This window comes from Salmo salar, chromosome 06, assembly GCF_965601325.2.
Source record: "Salmo salar chromosome 06, fSalSal1, whole genome shotgun sequence".
Classification (NCBI taxonomy): domain Eukaryota; kingdom Metazoa; phylum Chordata; class Actinopteri; order Salmoniformes; family Salmonidae; genus Salmo; species Salmo salar.
In genome coordinates this window covers 25,837,815-25,857,670 of record NC_138296.1, presented here as the reverse complement: position 1 = coordinate 25,857,670, position 19,856 = coordinate 25,837,815, and the positions used below count along the sequence as shown (strand labels likewise).

Genomic DNA, 19,856 nt, shown 5'->3' with positions numbered 1-19,856 from the left:
TAGTAAAGATGAGGTCAAGCGTATTGCCTGCCTTGTGAGTAGGGGGGGAAGGTGAGAGGGTGAGGTCGAAAGAGGAGAGGAGTGGAAAGAAGGAGGCAGAGAGGAATGAGTCAAAGGTAGACGTGGGGAGGTTAAAGTCACCCAGAACTGTGAGAGGTGAGCCATCCTCAGGAAAGGAACTTATCAAGGCGTCAAGCTCATTGATGAACTCTCCAAGGGAACCTGGAGGGCGATAAATGATAAGGATGTTAAGCTTGAAAGGGCTGGTAACTGTGACAGCATGGAATTCAAATGAGCAGATAGACAGATGGGTCAGGGGAGAAAGAGAGAATGTCCACTTGGGAGAGATGAGGATTCCAGTGCCACCACCCCGCTGGCTCGATGCTCTAGGGGTATGCGAGAACACGTAGTCAGACGAGGAGAGAGCAGTAGGAGTAGCAGTGTTATCTGTGGTAATCCATGTTTCCGTCAGCGCCAGGAAGTCTAGGGACTGGAGGATAGCATAGGCTGAGATGAACTCAGCCTTGTTGGCCGCAGACCGGCAGTTCCAGAGGCTGCCGGAGACCTGGAACTCCACGTGGGTCGTGCGCACTGGGACCACCAGGTTAGAGTGGCAGCGGCCACGCGGTGTGGAGCGTTTGTATGGCCTGTGCAGAGGGGAGAGAACAGGGATAGACAGACACATAGTAGATAAGCTACAGAAGAGGCTACGCTAATGCAAAGGAGATTGGAATGACAAGTGGACTACACGTCTCGAATGTTCAGAAAGTTAAGCTTACGTTGCAAAAATCTTATTGACTAAAATGATACAGTACTGCTGGCTGGTGTAGTAGGCTAGCTGGCAGTGGCTGCGTTGTTGACTTTGAACGTGTAGCTGGCTAGGCAACCTCGATAGTTTCAGTACTACACCTTGTCATGATACAAAGCAACTTTGTAGCTAGCTAGCTAACATAACACTAATCAAGACGTTCCTTGTAATGTATTTAGTTTCTACAATGCTGCTCGTCGGTAATAGTTGGCTGGGTTAGGAAAAATGGCGTCGCGGGGGACGGAAATAGCTGGCTAGCTAACCTCGATGGCTGGCTAGGTAACCTCGGTAATTACTAGACTACACAATTATCAAGCTATGACAAAGACAACTAAGTAGCTAGCTAGCTAACACTGCACTAGTCAAATCGTTCCGTTGTAAAGTATTAGTATCTACAGCGCTCTTTCATCACATTCCCAGTGGGTCAGAAGTTTACATACACTCAATTATTATTTGGTAGCATTGCCTTTAAATTGTTTAACTTGGGTCAAACATTTCGGGTAGCCTTCCATAAGCTTCCCACAATAAGTTGGGTGACTTTTGGCCAATTCCTCCTGACAGAGCTGGTGTAACTGAGTCAGGTTTGAAGGCCTCCTTGCTTTTTCAGTTCTGCCCACAAATCTTCTATGGGATTGAGGTCAGGGCTTTGTGACGGCCACTCCAATACCTTGACTTTGTTGTCCTTAAGCCATTTTTCCACAACTTTGAAAGTATGCTTGGGGTCATTGTCCATTTGGAAGACCCACTTGTGACCAAGCTTTAACTTCCTGACTGATGTTTTAAGATGTTGCTTCAATATATCCACATAATTTTAATTCCTCATGATGTCATCTATTTTGTGAAGTGCACCAGTCCCTCCTGCAGCAAAGCACCCCCACAACATGATGCTGCCACCCCCGTGCTTCACGGTTGGGATGGTGTTCTTCAGCTTGCAAGCCTCCCCATTTTTCCTACAAACACAACAATGGTCATTATGGCCAAACAGTTCTATTTTTGTTTCATCAGACCAGAGGACATTTCCCAAAAAGTACAATCTTTGTCCCCATGTGCAGTTGCAAACCGTAGTCTGGCTTTTTTATGGCGGTTGTGGAGTAGTGGCTTCTTCCTTGCTGAGAGGCCTTTCGGGTTATGTCAATATAGGACTCATTTTACTGTGGATACAGATACTTTTATACCTGTTTCCTCCAGAATCTTCACAAGGTCCTTTGCTGTTGTTCTGGGATTGATTTGCACTTTTTGCACCAATGTACGTTCATCTCTAGGAGACAGAACGTGTCTCCTTCCTGAGCAGTATGACAGCTGCATGGTCCCATTGTGTTTATAGTTGTGTACTATTGTTGGTACAGATGAACGTGGTATCTTCAGGCATTTGAAAATTGCTCCCAAGGATGAACCAGACTTGTGGAGGTCTACAATTGTTTTCTGAGGTCTTGGCTGATTTTTTTTGATTTTCCCATGATGTCAAGTAAAGAGGCACTGAGTTTGAAGGTAGGCCTTGAAATACATCCACAGCTACACCTTCAATTGACTCAAATGATGTTAATTAGCCTATCAGAAGCTTCTAAAGCCATGACATAATTTTGGGGAATTTTCCAAGCTGTTTAAAGGCACAGTCAACTTAGTGTATGTAAACTTCTGACTCACTGGAATTGTGATACAGTGAATTATAAGTGAAATAATCTGTCTGTAAACAATTGCTGGAAAAATAACTTGTGTCATGCACAACCGACTTGCCAAAACTATAGTTTATTAACAAGAAACTTGTGGAGTGGTTGAAAAACGAGTTTTAATGACTCCAAACTAAGTGTATATAAACTTCCAACTTCAACTGTGTATATATATATATATATATATGATTGCTATATATAATACAAATCGAGGTGAGGGCAATGGAAATGCATTTGGAGGTTGATCTACTTCTGTTCTGTGAATGGCACTGTGTGCTCTTTTCGAAGGATGGATCCCAGTCTGTTCAGGGCTATGGGATACGGGGGGTCGGGGGTGGTCTGCCGGGCATTGGGATGACAACCCAACTCAGGATGAGGAGGGCTTTAAGCGGGTGGAATAGTGGGGACCAATTGGAGGTTTACTTAGTAGCAATGCAAATATCATGATACAGCTATATAGACATTCAATCATCATGTTACTTTTTAATGGTACGTTTACAAACATATATTTTTATAAATAGAATTGAAAGTTGTATCTCATTATGGTAAGTGGTGAAATAAGGATAGCCAGTTACAACTGTAATGGCTTAGCAGATAATAAGAAAAAACGATCTGTATTTACCTGGCTAAAAGAGAAGGAATATAATATCTATTGTTTACAGGAAACTCATTCAACGATTTTAGATGAAGTTTTGTGGAAAAAGGACTGGGGGGGCGAAATATATTTCTCCCATGGGCAAAGAAATTCAAAAGGGGTGATGGTTTTAATTAACAGTCATTTTGATCCAAATGTGCAAATTGTCCAAACAGATCATCAAGGTAGATGGATTATTTTAAATGTTATTGGACAATAAACAGATATGGCTTATTAACCTATATGGTCCAAATAATGATGATCCAAGCTTCTTTGAAAATATATATAAGAACTTATCAATTCTACAAGCAACACTAGACTTTAAATTATCTAGAGGAGAAAAACAAGATTGTCCACTATCGGCATATATATTTATTATTGCCATCGAAATGTTAGCTGTAAAAATTAGATCAAACAATAATATTAAGGGATTAGAAATCCTTGGCTTAAAAACTAAGGTGTCATTGTACGCTGATGAGTCATGTTTTCTTTTAAAACCACAATTAGAATCTCTCCACGGCCTCATAGAGGATCTAGACACGTTTGCTATACTCTCTGGATTAAAACCCAATTATGATAAGTGTACTACGTATATTACGTATTGGATCACTAAAAAATGCAAATTTTACATTACCGTGTAGTTCACCAATTAAATGGTCTGATGGAGATGTGGACATACTTGGGATACAAATCCCAAAAGAAAGAAATGATCTCACTCCAATACATTTTTATAGAAAGTTAGCAAAAATAGATAAGATATTGCTTCCATGGAAAGGAAAATACCTGTCTATTTGTGGAAAAATCACCCTGATTAACTCTTTAGTCATATCACAGTTTACCTATTTGCTTATGGTTTTGCCTCCACCAAGTGACCTGCTTTTTAAATTATATGAACAAAAAATATTCCATTTTATTTGGAATGGCAAGCCAGACAAAATTAAAAGGGCCTATTTATATAACAAATATGAATTCGGAGGGCAGAAATAATGATTAAATATTAAAGCATTAAACCTCTCACTAAAGGCATCAGTCATACAAAAGTTATACTTAAATCCAAACTGGTTCTCTAGTAAATTGGTTGGAATGTCTCATCCTATGTTCAAGAATGGCCTTTTTCCCTTTATTCAGATTACACCTGCTCACTTTCGGTTGTTTGAAAAGGAAATAATCTCCAAAATATCGTTATTTTTTAAACAAGCCTTAGAAAGTTGGTTGCATTTTCAGTTTAATCCACTTGAAAAGACAGAACAAATAATACAACCAATATTGTGGTTAAACTCAAATATAGTAATTGATTAAAAAATATGTATTTTTAATAGGACTGGTGGAGTTATGTCACACATGCAGCTAACACAGACATATGGAAATGTCTGCTCTACCCAAAATTAAAACCAATTAATTGCAGCATTACCACAAAAATGGAAGAGGCAAGTAGAAGGGGAAAAATGTAAGGAACTTGTATGTCGGCCCTGTATTAAAGAATATAAATGGTTAAAGAAAAGTGTAATAAATAAAAGCATATACCAATTTCATTTAAGGACCAAAAAACTGACGGCTGTGCCATACAAATATCAAAATTGTTGGGAAGAGATTTTCAATATACCCATTCCATGGCACATGGTTTATGAATTTTTACGCAAAATAACGCCGGATTCAAAACTTTGAATTTTTCCATTTAAATTACTATACCAAATTCTTGCAACCAATAGAATGTTATATATATGGGGGATACAATCTTCCCAGCTCTGCAGATTTTGCTCTGAGGAGGCAGAGTCATTAGATCATTTATTTTGGTATTGTCCATATGTAGCTCGTTTTCGGTCACAGGTCCAGGAATGGCTGAAGAATTGCAATACTGGGTGATTTGAAAAGTCATAGTCAATCAATCAATAACATAATAATTATTTTAGCAAAAATGTTGATTTTTATTTTACAATCTCTAGAAGCTATTAGAATAGAAAGGTTCAGTACTTTGTGAAGCATCACAGCACAGTTGAAAAATATATGGCAAATAGAAATCCAAAATGGATGGTGTTGAGAGATAGATGGGAGGGGTTGAATGGAGCTGAAGGGTGGAACTAATAACAAGATAACCAATGTAAAACATACGGGGCCTGTAAAATGTATATAGGTTCAAAAATTTTGTGAAATAGCACAGTCACAAATAGAAATCAAACTGGATGGACATCAGAAATAGAGGAAGTACTAAAAACAAACAAAATATAACTATTGTAAAATAGATTGTGTCTGTAAAATGTGTATAATATGTATAAACTGAAGGTAGAAGCCTAAGTGTTATTGTTTATTAGTTTACTCCAATTGGGGGAAGGGTGGCAGGGTTTGCAGGGAATAATAAAGGTATATTCAAAAAAAGTATGTATGTCTATATAGGTTTGTGTATGTATATATGTGTATATGTATGCATATGTGTATGTATATATATATATAGTTAACAAAAACAATATACAAATAACATTTTAAAAAATGAGGCTGAGCACTACAGAGAAACTACTAATCTTGTGGACAGTATCTGACCAAATTAAGTGAGATATTAGTTCTGGGTTACATAACACAGTAATAAGCAATTGATTTCCCCCATAGAATCATTGTTATTCTAATTATTTCCACAACCTATGAATAGCATAAAACTCCAAAGTACTTAGCTCTTTCTGCATCCTTGCCACAACTCCTCAGAGCCATGCACCTGAATTTAACAAGTAAACAGACTATGCCTACCATAGAGGCAGAAAGAAAGGCAGAGAGAAAGGAAGAAATAGAGAGAGAGAGAAATAAGTTATTTTTATAGGATACGTAGTGCTAGGCCTACATGCTGTAATTCCACGTAGTCGTAATCTATTCCAAACGGCTAGGGTTAGGCTATGTAGGCCTTTCAGCTTTTATTGAGAGGTCACTCAAGACAAAATGGAGGATGAGAAACTTAGAAAAACGAAATCCAATCCACACTATAGGCCCAGGTCCCACTCCCAAGCACTTTGTCCTACCTAGACCCAACATCTTGTGCACAGGTTCTGAAAACGTTGGATAGGTGAAACAAAACATCATCAGACCTTTCTGCCCTGAACCAAAGTTAAAGGAAACTTAAATGATTCTTCCATGTTGAGTAGGGATGTAGGCCTCTGTGATGAAGGACTCTCTATGTCCTCAATTAAAAGCAGGTCGTGTCTATCTATAACTAAAGATGGAGGAGGGGTGGATCAAGGACGTGCCACTCTCAGGGATAAATGACAACCAGAATGTGAGAAACTTATTAAGGAAGAACAATGTCAATTATCTCCTGTGAGACCCAGTTAGGAGAGATGATAAATCCGATTCACATGCCGTTTTGTAGCAGGCTGTTACTGTAGCCTTCCAGGGTAGAGAGAGGAGAGCTTAGACACAGCAACTATAAATGCACAAAGTAATGGGGTGCCGTATCTTGTAATACCTTTAGCATAACACAGTGAAAAATAGGTCAATCTACGGTCAACATTATAAGGTACAGGGAGATTTAACTATTACACATACAAGTGTTTCAATAATTGCAAACAGAATAATATCAAACTTTAATATGGACTTCAAGCAATAGAAACACAATTGTAAGCCAAGTGCAAACATTCTTAGTTGAAGCTATTTTCACAATAAGGCAAACAGTTTTGACAACAGAGAAATAACAGCAACTCTCATGTCCAAGCTTTATCATCAACAAATACTCGTCAACTCAGCACTAAACAAGCTAAGAGCATAACTAAGATGAAAGCACACAGAGCACTGTACCGAAAGTGGCGGGAGATGCTCCTATCCCTCCCCATGCCTCTTCAGGGTACCAGGAAGTTGTGAAAGAGCTCTGAACAAGAAGGTAAGTAGGCGTCTCCTCGTCCTTAACAAGAGTAATTAGTCCTCATGTGGTTTAAATAAAGAAAATAACTCTCAAAGAGAAACAGCGGGGAGAAAGACAGGAGAAGAGGAAGAAGGTGAGCTTGCTGCAGGGTAGGAAGCCAGCCGCCCCAAAAAGAGAGAGATGGAGTAAGAGAATAATAAAAAGCGTGGCTCTCTCTCAAAAAACTCAAAACCTCCAAAACATCATCAGAGGATACGCCTCTCTTTGTTCCACTCCTCTCCTGCTCTCCCTTTTCCTTGTCCACTGGGTCACCCAGGGGTGGTCATGGCAACCGCTCGATTCCAAAATGCTCATGTGTGTCCAAGGTGTCACCCAAAGTGAGAATGGAAAAGACTTAGTCGTCTAGTCTCTCAGAGGACGGAGGGAGGAACGGGTGAGTAGGGAGAGAGGAGAGAAGAGTCCCTTCTGAATTACAGAGGCAGGTCGGCACAGACTGTAAGATCCACTGATGAGCAAGTTATGTAATGGAATGGATAGAGAAGGGTTGAGGTCTATTATATGAAGCAGAGAATCACACATCAATTGCAACAACAGTTGCCAACAGCACAGCGGTGGAATCTCCCCCAGAAAACCTACTCACAGGGCTCTTTAAACACTATATACCAACTTTACCCACACTATTAGATAGGACATGCAGCAATAAAACGTCTCTGTAACTTTCCAGTTAACGAGACATATAAACAATGCTCCAATATTTTCTGACTTTCAACTTACTATTGGCCCAGATAATGTCAAATAACTACCACATAACATTGCAGGACATACTGCACTGTATTCTCTTCTCCAAAGCTGCATCGTTTGATATGGGTGACACTTGTCACCCATATCACTATATGTTTTGCAGAACATTAAAGTGTTCCAGCACTTGCTAACCCATGGGTTGTTCGTCAGTTTAAGAAGTTCTGCTGGCGACTGCATCAGAAATTTAAGAGAGAATTTATTAAAGAAAGTAGGCTGCTTAAAAATAGAACACATCCGTGGGGAGAGATGGGTAGATTGGCTGGGACCGAGGCACAAGCTGGCTGGTCAAGTTTAGAAGAAGCTGGAGAGGACAGTGACTTCACCTATGAATCCACAGAGCAAGTGCACACCAAGACAGTGATAATCAAAGAGAGAAGAGGAAAGATAATGAAAGAGAGAGAGAGAGAGAGAGCGAGAGAGAGAGATAATAAAGTCTGTGAAAACACCCAGTGACATCATCTGGGTCCACCCATTATAAACAGAGAGTTAATATTGATGAGAGGCACTGAGACAGTGGTGGAGGCTGCTGTTCTCACATGGTAATCTATGTAGGGAGGCAGTGGAGATGTAGCCTCGTATGAACCATCCTGATCTCGCGATCTCACATTCAGTTTCGTTACACAGATACTATATGTATCCGTGTAGCAAAACCGAATGTGAGCTTGCGAGATTAGAATGGTTCGTACGAGGCTAGTGGAGATGCATATGTTAGTCAAATCTAGCCCATCACTGCGCAGCAAAGGTCAGAGGGATGAAAACAATAAAGTACAGCAAGTAACACAGGACAATCTACATTAGTCCAAATGGCAACAGTTGGAGCTGCAGGGTTTTAGACTATATTCCAGAGACTGAACCTCATCAGCAACCATTTACATCAATCAGGACCTCAATCTCCTCAAAACTGAGCAAAACTGTTTCACAATAAACTGGATGCTGTAGTACGATGCCATGTGAACTCAAAACTGTGCAAAGTACAGTTCAAAAGCAGTATCATGACACAAGGCGAGACCCAGATGCAGACACAGGAGGGAGATGGTTGGAGTTTAAGCTGTTTAATAATCCAAAAAGGGGTAGGCAAGAGAATGGTCGTGGACAGGCAAAATGTCAAAACCAGTTCAGAGTCCAGGAGGTACAGAGTGGCAGACAGGCTCGAGGTAAAGGCAGGCAGAATGGTCAGGCAGGTGGGTACAGAGTCCAGAACAGAAAAGGGTCAAAACCGGGAGGACTAGAAAAAGGAGAATAGCAAAGGCAGGAGTACGGGAAAAAACGCCGGTTGACTTGAAACATACAAGAGGAACTGGCACAGAGAGACAGGAAACACAGGGATAAATACACTGGGGAAACAAGAGGCACCTGGGGGGTGGAGACAATAACAAGGACAGGTGAAACAAATCAGAGTGTGACAGTACCCTCCCTCTCCTGTACCCGAAGGGGCAGATCCCGATTGGAAAGCCATACCCTCTGCCCAATGCGGTAGCGGGGAGCTGGGGTCCGGCGATGGTCCGCTTGTCAACAATACCTGGAGTTGGTCTTGAGAATAGCCGCCCTGGCTCTTCTCCAGGTACATCGACAGCGGTGGACAAACATCTGGGCCGAGGGTACGCTAACCTCCAGCTCTTGTTCCGGAAAGAGTGGAGGTTGATACCCCATGGAGCACTCGAAAGGGGAAAGTCCCGTAGCAGAACAGGGAAGGGTGTTCCGGGCATACTCCACCCAGACCAGTTGACGGCTCCAGGTAGTGGGGTTGGTTGAGACCAGGCATCTTAAAGTGGTCTCCAGGTCCTGATTAGCTCACTCCGACTGGCCGTTTGATTGGGGATGGAATCTGGAGGATAGCCTGGCTGATGCTCCAATAAGGGTGCAGAACGCCTTCCAAAATTCAGATGAGAATTGAGGACCCCGGTCGGAAACCATATCCACTGGGAGACCATGGATCCGGAAGACGTGCTGCACCATGAGATGGGTCGTTTCCTTGGCAGAGGGTAGTTTAGGGAGAGGGATGAAATGAGCGGCCTTAGAAAACCGATCCACCACTGTCAGGATGACAGTGTTGCCATCAGACGGGGGAAGCCCAGTGACAAAGCCCAGAGAGATATGGGACCATGGACGATGAGGGACTGGTAGTGGCTGAAGAAGGCCAGAAGGAGCGTGCCGTGGAGTCTTGTTCTTGGCGCACACCGTGCATGCGGCGACGAAGGCAGAGACGTCAGGAACCATTGTGGGCCACTAGAAACGTTGTCGAAGGAAGGCTAGGGTAGGGTGGGAACCAGGATGACAGGTTAGCCTGGAGGAATGAGCCCATTCCAGGAACCGGGACCCGGACTGAGTTAGGGACAAACAGCCGGTTGGCCGGGCCCCCTTCAGGTCTAGGCTGGGAATGTTGTGCTTTGCAAACCAGGGTCTCAATACCCCAATCCACAGTGGCTGCTAAGCATGAGGTAGGGAGAATGGTTTCGGTGACCGAGGGTGTGGCAGAGGAACTGTATAGGCGAGAGAGAGCGTCAGGCTTCACATTTTTGGATCCTGGGCGGTAGGAAATGGTGAAGTTGAATCTGGTAAACAACAGAGCCTACCGGGTCTGCCTAAAGTTAAGGCGCTTGGCTGTACGGAGATATTCCCGATTTTTATGGTCGGTTCAGAATGCCTGTCCTGCTCGTTCCAGCCAGTGCCTCCACTCTTCCAATGCCATCTTGACCACCAGGAGTTCTCGGTTGCCTACGTCGTAGTTCCTCTCTGCAGAACTGAGATGATGGGACAGGAAGGCACAGGGATGAAGCTTTTGGTCCTGGGCAGATCGCTGGGACATGATGGCCACAACTCCAACATCAGATGCATCCATCTCAACCACAAATTGATGCGGCAGGTCTGGATGGATGAGGATGGGTGCTGTTGTGAACCGATGCTTCAGGTACACAAAGGCTTTGTTGACAGCAGGAGACCATTTGAACGGTACTTTGGGAGAAGTGAGGGCCGAGAGGGGGGCCGCCAGGGTGCTGTAACCCCAAATGAAACAGCGGTAGAAGTTTGAAAATCCTAGGAAATGCTGCAACTGCACCCTGGATATAGGTTGAGGCCAATCCACCACTGCTTTCACCTTTCCAGGATCCATCTGGACATTACCCTCAGCAATGACATATCCCAGAAAAGTGATTATAGAGCGGTGGAACACACACTTCTCGGCTTTCACGAACAGTTGGTTCTCCAGGAGGCGCTGAAGGACCTGCCTGACGTGAAGAACATGTTCTTGGGCAGACCGGGAAAAAAACAGGATATCGTTAAGGTAGACGAACACAAAACAGTTGAGCATAAACTCACCTTCCTTTAGACCAGAGAGACGGCAAGCTGCAGTTCATGTCCATCGTGTCCAAATCCTGACTATCAACACGAAGAGGAAAACAAACTCCCCTCTCAGACAATCACTGGTAGAGCTGATTAGCTGTCCTGAGTCAAATATCTCGAACTCTTCAAACCATCCTCCTACTCTTGTCAAATCACCGTAGTACGCTACTCTCATCACCCCACTGGAACCATCGGCACGGCTGGCTCTAATCTTCAAATAAGCAGCTTCAGGAGCGAATGGAACAGAGTGAACTCTGTAGTTCTTTTCAGGACAACACGATGAACAAAGGCAACCATACGTAAATATATTCATGATTTCTTATTCCAAATGGGTGGCGGTTCATGTGCAAACTATATGATTACTGTGAGAATAGTTCTGAAAATATATTGATGATAAGTGTCTTTTCCTCTCTCCTTCTCCATGTTGTTGTGTAAAAGCCGTATTGTGTGTAAGTGTGTATGTTTATTCTGTGTTATTATTTAGTTAGCTAGTAAATAAATAATGAAACCAATTTGTGTAGTACTGAATCATGAGTAAGGCTGTTTTTTTTGCAGATGCATGAGGTTACGACTGTTCAGAATGATGATATGATACGAGGTAATGATTAATAAGATGACTGTTTATCGATGTAATATATATATATACCTTGTAGAGTTTAATTCAGGAGATGGTAACTCTTTAAACAACCTCTTCCATGGTGCCCCAAATTCCTAATGAGTCTCTGGATCTCTGCTGTTACGTGACACTTCCTACGGCTCCCATGGGCTCTCAGAAGGCGGCAAAAAGCTGAATCGTGGCTTTGCAGGCTCTGGCTGAAAAAAAGTAGCGCGTTTGGATAGTGGCCGGTCACAGTACTATGAAACTCAGGCTCGTGCACGAGGGGATCCCAAGCTTTTATTTTCTCTCTCTTTGTACGTATACACGCTTTCCCGGTCAGAATATTATCGCTTTTTTTACGAGAAAAATGGCATAAAAATTGATTTTAAACAGCGGTTGACATGCTTCGAAGTACGGTAATGGAATATTTAGATTTTTTTGGTCACGAAATGCGCCATGCTCGTCACCCTTATTTACCCTTTCGGATAGTGTCTTGAACGCACGAACAAAACGCCGCTATTTGGATATAACAATGGATTATTTGGGACCAAACCAACATTTGTTATTGAAGTAGAAGTCCTGGGAGTGCATTCTGACGAAGAACACCAAAGCAAGCGTCCCACCTAGCCCATAGAGGTTAAAGCTTCTGTATGGATTCTAAGGCAGCAGCTAATGGGGATCCATAATAAATACAAATCTCTCAATGTTCTAATCTCTCAATGTTCATCTCAAAGTGCACCAAATTAATGCATTTAGCTGTTGAAATTCTTTATTTTTTTTGGGCTGGGGGAGAATGCCCCCGGACACCCCTACTGGCTTTGGGCTAAGCCCCAAATGTCTTCAAATCCTACAAAACGCCCCTGATGTGAGCAGAGAAGAGAGAAGTCTTTGGGAGTAAGATTCTGCTGTGACAGATACAAATGAGACCCAAATTACATTTTCTTCTCCCATTATCACATCTGTCACATTATGTTACATTACCTCTTACCTCCCCTCCCACTGAGGGAGGGAGCAGACTAAACTCTCTCCAGTCTCCAGTCAACACTGCTTATGCAATAATAATATGAGCCTTCTGTTTTTGAAGGGGGGAGAGTGAGCTAGGAATATTCCTTGATGTTGAGAGACACTCATCGTCACTGCACAAAATTTATAAGAAGGAGAAAGCAACAAACAATGCCCATTGAGAAGCCAGGACATCCATTTATTTTGACAATTGATAACACGTAAACTAGAACCCCCACCGTTGGTAGCCTACAGTAGCTATCAACTCAGTATTAGTACCATTGCGTTCTGACAAAACAGTCCTGTCTACCAACCATCATTAGTACAGTTGTTGACAAATAGCAGCAATCTTCTAAACTCTAAACTCTATGACATTTCACCATCACAACTGGCCTCAGGGCATGATCAAGTACAGGAAGATGAGAGGAACACAAAACTAATCAAACTGGCCAAAGGCTTATTCAAACAAACCAAAATCCTCCCCACACAATAAAAATAAATATATGTTTTATTGTCACATACACTAGACAGAAGCAGTGAAATGTGTTTAACAGGGTCACTAATAATAGTACAGTGCCCCTGGATCAAATTAGCGTAAAGTGCCTTGCTCAAGGGCACGTAGACAGATTTTTCACCTTCTTGGCTCAGGTTTTCGAACCAGCAACCTTTCGGTTACTGGCCCAAAGCTCTAACCGCTAGGCTACCTGCCGCCCCTCTACTGTATCTTATGGAGTACACAACACCTGCATAACTGTCTATTTCACAACACCTGCCCAAATCACAGAACTGACATCACTCAGATCACCAGGCGGCAGTACTCACCTGAAGCAGGTCATCATCAGCAGCATCGCTTTCTGCAGGGTTTACAAATCCAAACCAGAGGAAGGAACTGTGTGTGTGTGTGTGTATGTGTTTGTGTGTGCGTGTGCGAGCATGTGTGTGTGTGTCCAAAGCCAGTCACTGCAGTGTGCAGATGCAACAGATGTGAGTGTGAGAGTAACTGCGTGTGCATCTCTCTACCACCAACAGCAAAGTGCCTGCAGAGAAGCTAAGAGCTGGATAAAGGGACTGAAAAACGATGGTAATCAACAATGTGATGCAAAACATGTGTGTGTGTGTATAAGTCTCTCAGACACACAGAAAGTGCCTGCGTACACAAAAGTGTTTACTTTCTACTTCGCTATCAATGCTGAGAAGAAAGAAACGTGATATTCCCTGGGGACTTTGACAGTTTCCTCTGTACCGGAGGGATAAATGGGGCTGTGTCCCCAAATGCCATCCTATTACCTACATAGTGCACTAGTTTAGAGAAGAGCCTGGTCAAAAGTAGTGCACCTTATAGGGAACAGGGCACCATTTGGGATGTTACCATGGAGTATGCAAACCAAACTGACATCTCCAGCCTGAGGAGGATTTCAAACTGGCAGTCCTCACCACGAGACAGCCCACTGGTGACATCTGATCAAAGTCATTAAGCTTCGCCACATAACTGATTCTGTTCCTGCCACCATTCTGAGGAAAAAGTATGAGGAAAGCAGTTTTTCTATGAAATATTGATTGTTACGCAATTAAATTGCTCTTGTTCCTCCAATGCACACCTATTGTTGTTCAAGACTACCATATCGATTAATACCTCAACCAGGGCCTGTATTTATAAAGCATCACTGAGTAGGAGTTCTGATCTAGAATCAGGTCCCCCCTGTCCATATAATTATATTCAATATGATCTAAAAGGCTAAACTAATCCTATATCAGCACACTTACTGGTCCTGGTTGATTAAACACACTAAGGTCTATTCGACTCTCCCCAAGCTCATTTCTGTGTAATAGAACACTAAAACACAACGGGTATTGGTAGACCACTTGAATATGATTCATTACAATGAACATTCAAAGCTCCCCCTGTGGATAAAATCAATTGTTCTGATCCAATGCACAGTAAGTCATCCAGGTGAGCTGAACTGAACCGATCAATCTTAATGGACGAGATGAATTTTGGATTGCTCAAAGGGTTCAGTTTTCCAGGACTGCTCCATATGTTCTCACAATAGTATGAAAACATACAAATAAAAATGTGCAACTCAATCAGGTTCCATTCAATTCAATACAATGGTATTAGTCCCCTTGAGGGCAATTAGGAATACTACACCATGTGATGAATCTAAGATTTTACCATAGATCATAAACATTATATACAGTATGTATATGGACATCATAGCATTTCACATGTCTGAGCCTTCCCTGTGAGCAACCTTGATGAAACATATCCAATATCAAAGCACTAATCATATCACACACATACAAACACAAACTGCATCTTCAAACTCAGGTCTGGCACCAAGGCTGTTCACTCACTCTAAAATATGAATATGCTGTCCTGATTATATCAGCTTGGTAACTGAATATCTGTCCACCGCTGTGTATGAGTGTGTACCAATAACACTGTCACTGTTAGTCTTTGTTGTCTATTTTGCTATGGGTGGGTGTGATAAGGAAGTTTGTTTGAATCTGTTGTGCTCAAAGGTGTTTGTGCATTGTGATGCTTGGCAGCTCCTTAAAAAACCCATCAGGGAGAAGAGTCACTAGTCACTATGACAGGATGTGACTCAGAGAACTATATGACTCTGAAAGAGATTGTGTGTGCGTGCGCGCATTTGTTTTTTTTAGGGGGTGGATCAGTTTTAATATTGCATATATATTGTGGCTTCTATCAATGTAATTGTCTGCATCATTTCCAATCCCCCTTATATATTTTTTTTATAAATATATATATTATTTTAAATATATACAGTACCAGTCAAAAGTTTGGACACACCAACTCATTCAACTGTTTTTCTTTATTTTGACTATTTTCTACAATGTAGAATAGTGAAGACATCAAAACTATGAAATAACACATATGGAATCATGTAGTAACCAAAAAAGTGTTAAACAAATCAAAATCTATTTTAGATTTTAGATTCTTCAAAGTAGCCACCCTTTGCCTTGATGACAGCTTTGCACACTCTTGGCATTCTCTCAACCAGCTATTTGTATTTATTATGGATCCCCATTAGCTGCTGCCAAAGCAGCAGCTACTCTTCCTGGGGTCCAGAAAAATTAAGGCAGTTTATACAAATTTAAAAACCTTACAATACATTCACAGATCTCACAACACACTGTGTGCCCTCAGGCCCCTACTCCACCACTACCACATAGCTACATTACTAAATCCATGTGTGAGTATGTTATCGTGCGTGCATGCGTGCGTGCATGCGTGCGTGTGTGTATGCATGTGTCTGTGCCAATGTTTGTGCTGCTTCACAGTCCCCGCTGTCCCATAAGGTGTTTATTAATCTGTTTTTAAAATCAAATTTTACTGCTTGCGTCAGTTACTTGATGTGGAATAGAGTTCCATGTAGTCATGGCTCTATGTAGTACTATGTGCCTCCCATAGTCTGTTCTGGACTTGGGGATTGTGAAGAGACCTCTTGTCGCATGTCTTGTGGGGTATGCATGGGTGTCCGAGCTGTGTGCCGGTAATTTAGACAGACAGCTCGGTGCATTCAACATGTCAATACCTCTCATAAATAAAGGTAGTGATGAAGTCAGATAATCTCTCCGCCACTTTCAACCAGGAGAGATTGACATGCATATTATCTGAGCCATTTGCAATTTTCCTAAGTCCTTTTTTGTGGCACCTGACCACACGACTGAACAGTAGTCAAGGTGCGACAAAACCAGGGTCTGTAGGACCTGCCTTGTTGATAGTGTTGTTAAGAAGGCAGAGCATCGCTTTATTATAGACAGACTTCTCCCCATCTTAGCTACTACTGCATCAATATGTTTTGACCATGACAGTTTACAATCTAGGGTTACTCCAAGCAGTTTAGTCATCTCAACCTGCTCAGTTTCCAGATTATTTATTACAAGATTTAGTTGAGGTTTAGGCTTTAGTGAGTGTTTGGTTCCAAATAAAATGCTTTTACTTTTAGAAATATTGTGGGCTAACTTATTCCTTGCCACCCACTCTGAAACTAACTGCTAACTAACTCTTTGTTGAGTGTTGCAGTCATTTCAGTCACTGTAGTAGCTGACGTGTATAGTGTTGAGTCATCCGCATACATAGACACTCCGGCTTTTACTAAAAAATGTAGATTCTTAAAAGTAGCAATATTTTGCCTTGATGATAGCTTTGCACACTCTTGGCATTCTCTCAACCAGCTTCATGAGGTAGTTACCTGGAATGCATTTCAATTAACAGGTGTGCCTTGTTAAAAGTTAATTTGTGAAATGTATTTCCTTCTTAATGAGTTTGAGCCAATCAGTTGTGCTGTGACAAGGTAGGGGAGGTATACAGAAGATAGCCCTATTTGGTAAAAGATCAAGTCCATATTATGGCAAGAACAGCTCAAATAAGCAAAAAGAAATGACAGCCCATCATTATTTTAAGACATGAAGATCAGTCATTGAGGAACATTTCAAGAACTTTGAAAGTCTCTTCAAGTGCAGTCGCAAAAACCATCAAGCGCTATTATGAAACTGGCTATCATGAGGACCGCCACAGTGAACAGAGGACCCAGAGTTACCTCTGCTGCAGAAGATAAGTTCATTAGAATTACCAGCCTCAGAAATTGCAGCCCAAATAAATGCTTCACAGAGTTCAAGTAACAGACACATCTCAACATCAACTGTTCAGAGAAGAATCAGGCCTTCATGGTCGAAATGCTTAAAAAACAAACACTACTTAAGGACACAAATAAGAAGAAGAGACTTGTTTGGGCCAAGAAACACGAGCAATGGACATTCGACCGGTGGAAATCTGTCCTTTGGTCTGATGAGCCCAAATTAGAGATTTTTGGTTCCAACCACCGTGTCTTTATGAGACGCAGAGTAGGTGAAATAATGATCTTCGCATGTGTGGTTCCCACCGTGAAGCATGGAGGAGGAGGTGTGATTGTGCTTTGCTGGTGACACTGTCTGTGATTTATTTAGAATTCAAGGCACACTTAACCAGCATGGCTACCACAGCATTCTGCAGCGATACGCCATCTCATTCTGGTTTGCGCTTAGAGGGACAATCATTTGTTTTTCAAATGAGAGTGATGGAGTGCTGCATCAGATGAACTGGCCTCCACAATCACTAGACCTCAACCCAATTGAGATGGTTTGGGATGAGTTGGACCGCAGAGTGAAGAAAAAGCAGCCGACAAGTGCTCAGCATATGTTGGAACTCCTTCAAGACTGTTGGAAAAGCATTCCAGGTGAAGCTGGTTGAGAGAATGCCAAGAGCATGCAAAGCTGTCATCAAGGGAAAGGGTGGGTACTTTGAAGAATCTAAAATCTCAAATAGATTTTGATTTGTTAAACACTTTATGGGTTACTACATGATTCCATATGTGTTATTTCATAGTTTTGATGTCTTCACTATTATTCTACAATGTAGAAAATAGTAAAAATTAAAAAAACATTGAATGAGTTGGTGTGTCCAAACTTTTGACTGGTACATTTTTAAAAATATTTTTTTTCCTTTATTATTTCCCCTAACCCTACCACCCCTCCCCTAATTTAAGTAAACTAATGGACAACACTTAGGCTTCTACTTCCAGCTCATATAGTACATACTATATACATTTTACAGACACAGTATGTTATACATTAGTTATCTTTTCTTTGTTTTTATTCCCATCCTTCAGCTACCCTCAACCCCTCCATCTCTGAACAGAATCCAATCTATTTGCCATATATTATATTTTATTTGCCATATATTTTTCAACTGTGCTTTGATGTTTCACAATACTTTTTGAACCTATATACACTTTATGGACATAGCATATTTTACATTAGTTATCTTGCTATTTTTCGTCCCACCCTTCAGCTCCCCTCAACACCTACTCTAAAAGCCATCCAGTTTTGATTTCTATTTGTCATATACTTTTCAACTGTTGGGGAGGGGGTGCTTTTATTTAATGACACCTTGAGTTGCCATAGGTGACAATATCTCTCTAGGAGCTGATCCGTTGTCAGTATTGTGGAATCATTCTCTTTCTAACGACGCACTTAGTGAACGTTCTCTCTATGTGGTGTTTTGGGAAACGCATGTGACAACTTTGGCCGTTTTAGGAACAATGCATTGTTAAAATATTCGTAAGCTTAACGGGAAACCGGGCCCTTGTCTGACCCGACCATGACCCAATGCCACAAAGAGGCAGCATGACAGCGTGTTATAATCAGCTGATTGGTACCTGACGCTGTCAATCAGCTGCTGATGGTCCTCATTGATTAAGATGTCTGGGAGGGCTTCAGCTAGGTTCTCCACATTCCGCTCGGCTGCGTACTGCTTCAGAACACCAAACAGCTGTTCCTTTATATCTGGCTCATCACCAAGCACCTCCTCCACCTGCAAGAAGAAGATAAACACAACTTCCTGTTGACCTCTGTGGGCTTGTGAGTGTGGAGACCTCTACAGATGGAAACACAGACAGAGACAGAATTGGAGACGGAGACAGACACAGAGATGTAGACGGAGACATGCAGAGACAGAAGACAAAGATGCAGGCACACACCCCTGCCACCCACACACCCCTGCCACCCACACACCTTCTTGTTAAACTCCAGGGCCTTGTGTGCACGGTCCTGCCTGACACTATCCCCGCTCAGTGACACCTCCCTCATACTGTGGCTGAGGCGCTTGATCCTCCGTCTCATACTGAGCACGCCCAGACGCAGTGGGCGCCCCTGTGCCACCTTGATCATGGCCGCCGCCGTTTCGTGATGCTTGACAGGGATCCCGTTGACCTCCATGACGTAGTCGCCGGCCCGGAGGCCACTGCGGCCCGCCGGAGAGTTGGGCAGGCAGTCATCCACCAAGAGGGGGCAGTCTCCCACGATGGTGAAGCCGAAACGGCCGTCAGGGCCTGGGTTGATGTCCATCTAGGGAAGGGGAAGCAACAGTCAGATTAGAATTAGATGTGATGTCAATAAACTGTCTATTTGATAAGTATCTGCATGGAAAGTAATGGAGATTGTTTTGAAAGTACATGTCATTTTGCCCTAGACTTATGTGTTACCCAGCTCACAGTTCCAGATCAGTAGTAGTGATCACACTGAGGCTTAGGTAACATGCAACAACACTGTCACAACCAACTCCTGTCTGCCTTTAAAAAATGTCTCTAGTGGAAAAACCGAGG

At 42.3% G+C, this 19,856-nt stretch overlaps 1 protein-coding gene across 2 annotated transcripts in view; it reads right to left on the bottom strand.

The window, feature by feature from the left end:
- The window catches only part of LOC106606651 (delphilin), a 50,738-nt gene extending 31,162 nt beyond the window's left edge, over nt 1–19,576 (bottom strand). For both annotated transcript variants that reach the window (XM_082976397.1, XM_082976396.1), the window contains exons 1-2: nt 19,267–19,576; nt 18,912–19,066 (exon numbers count right to left, since the gene is read on the bottom strand). In XM_082976397.1, coding sequence (XP_082832523.1) covers nt 18,912–19,066; nt 19,267–19,470 — 359 coding nt within the window. In that variant the 5' untranslated portion in view covers nt 19,471–19,576. The remainder of the gene's footprint in view (nt 1–18,911; nt 19,067–19,266) is intronic.
- Nucleotides 19,577–19,856: the final 280 nt, after the last annotated feature.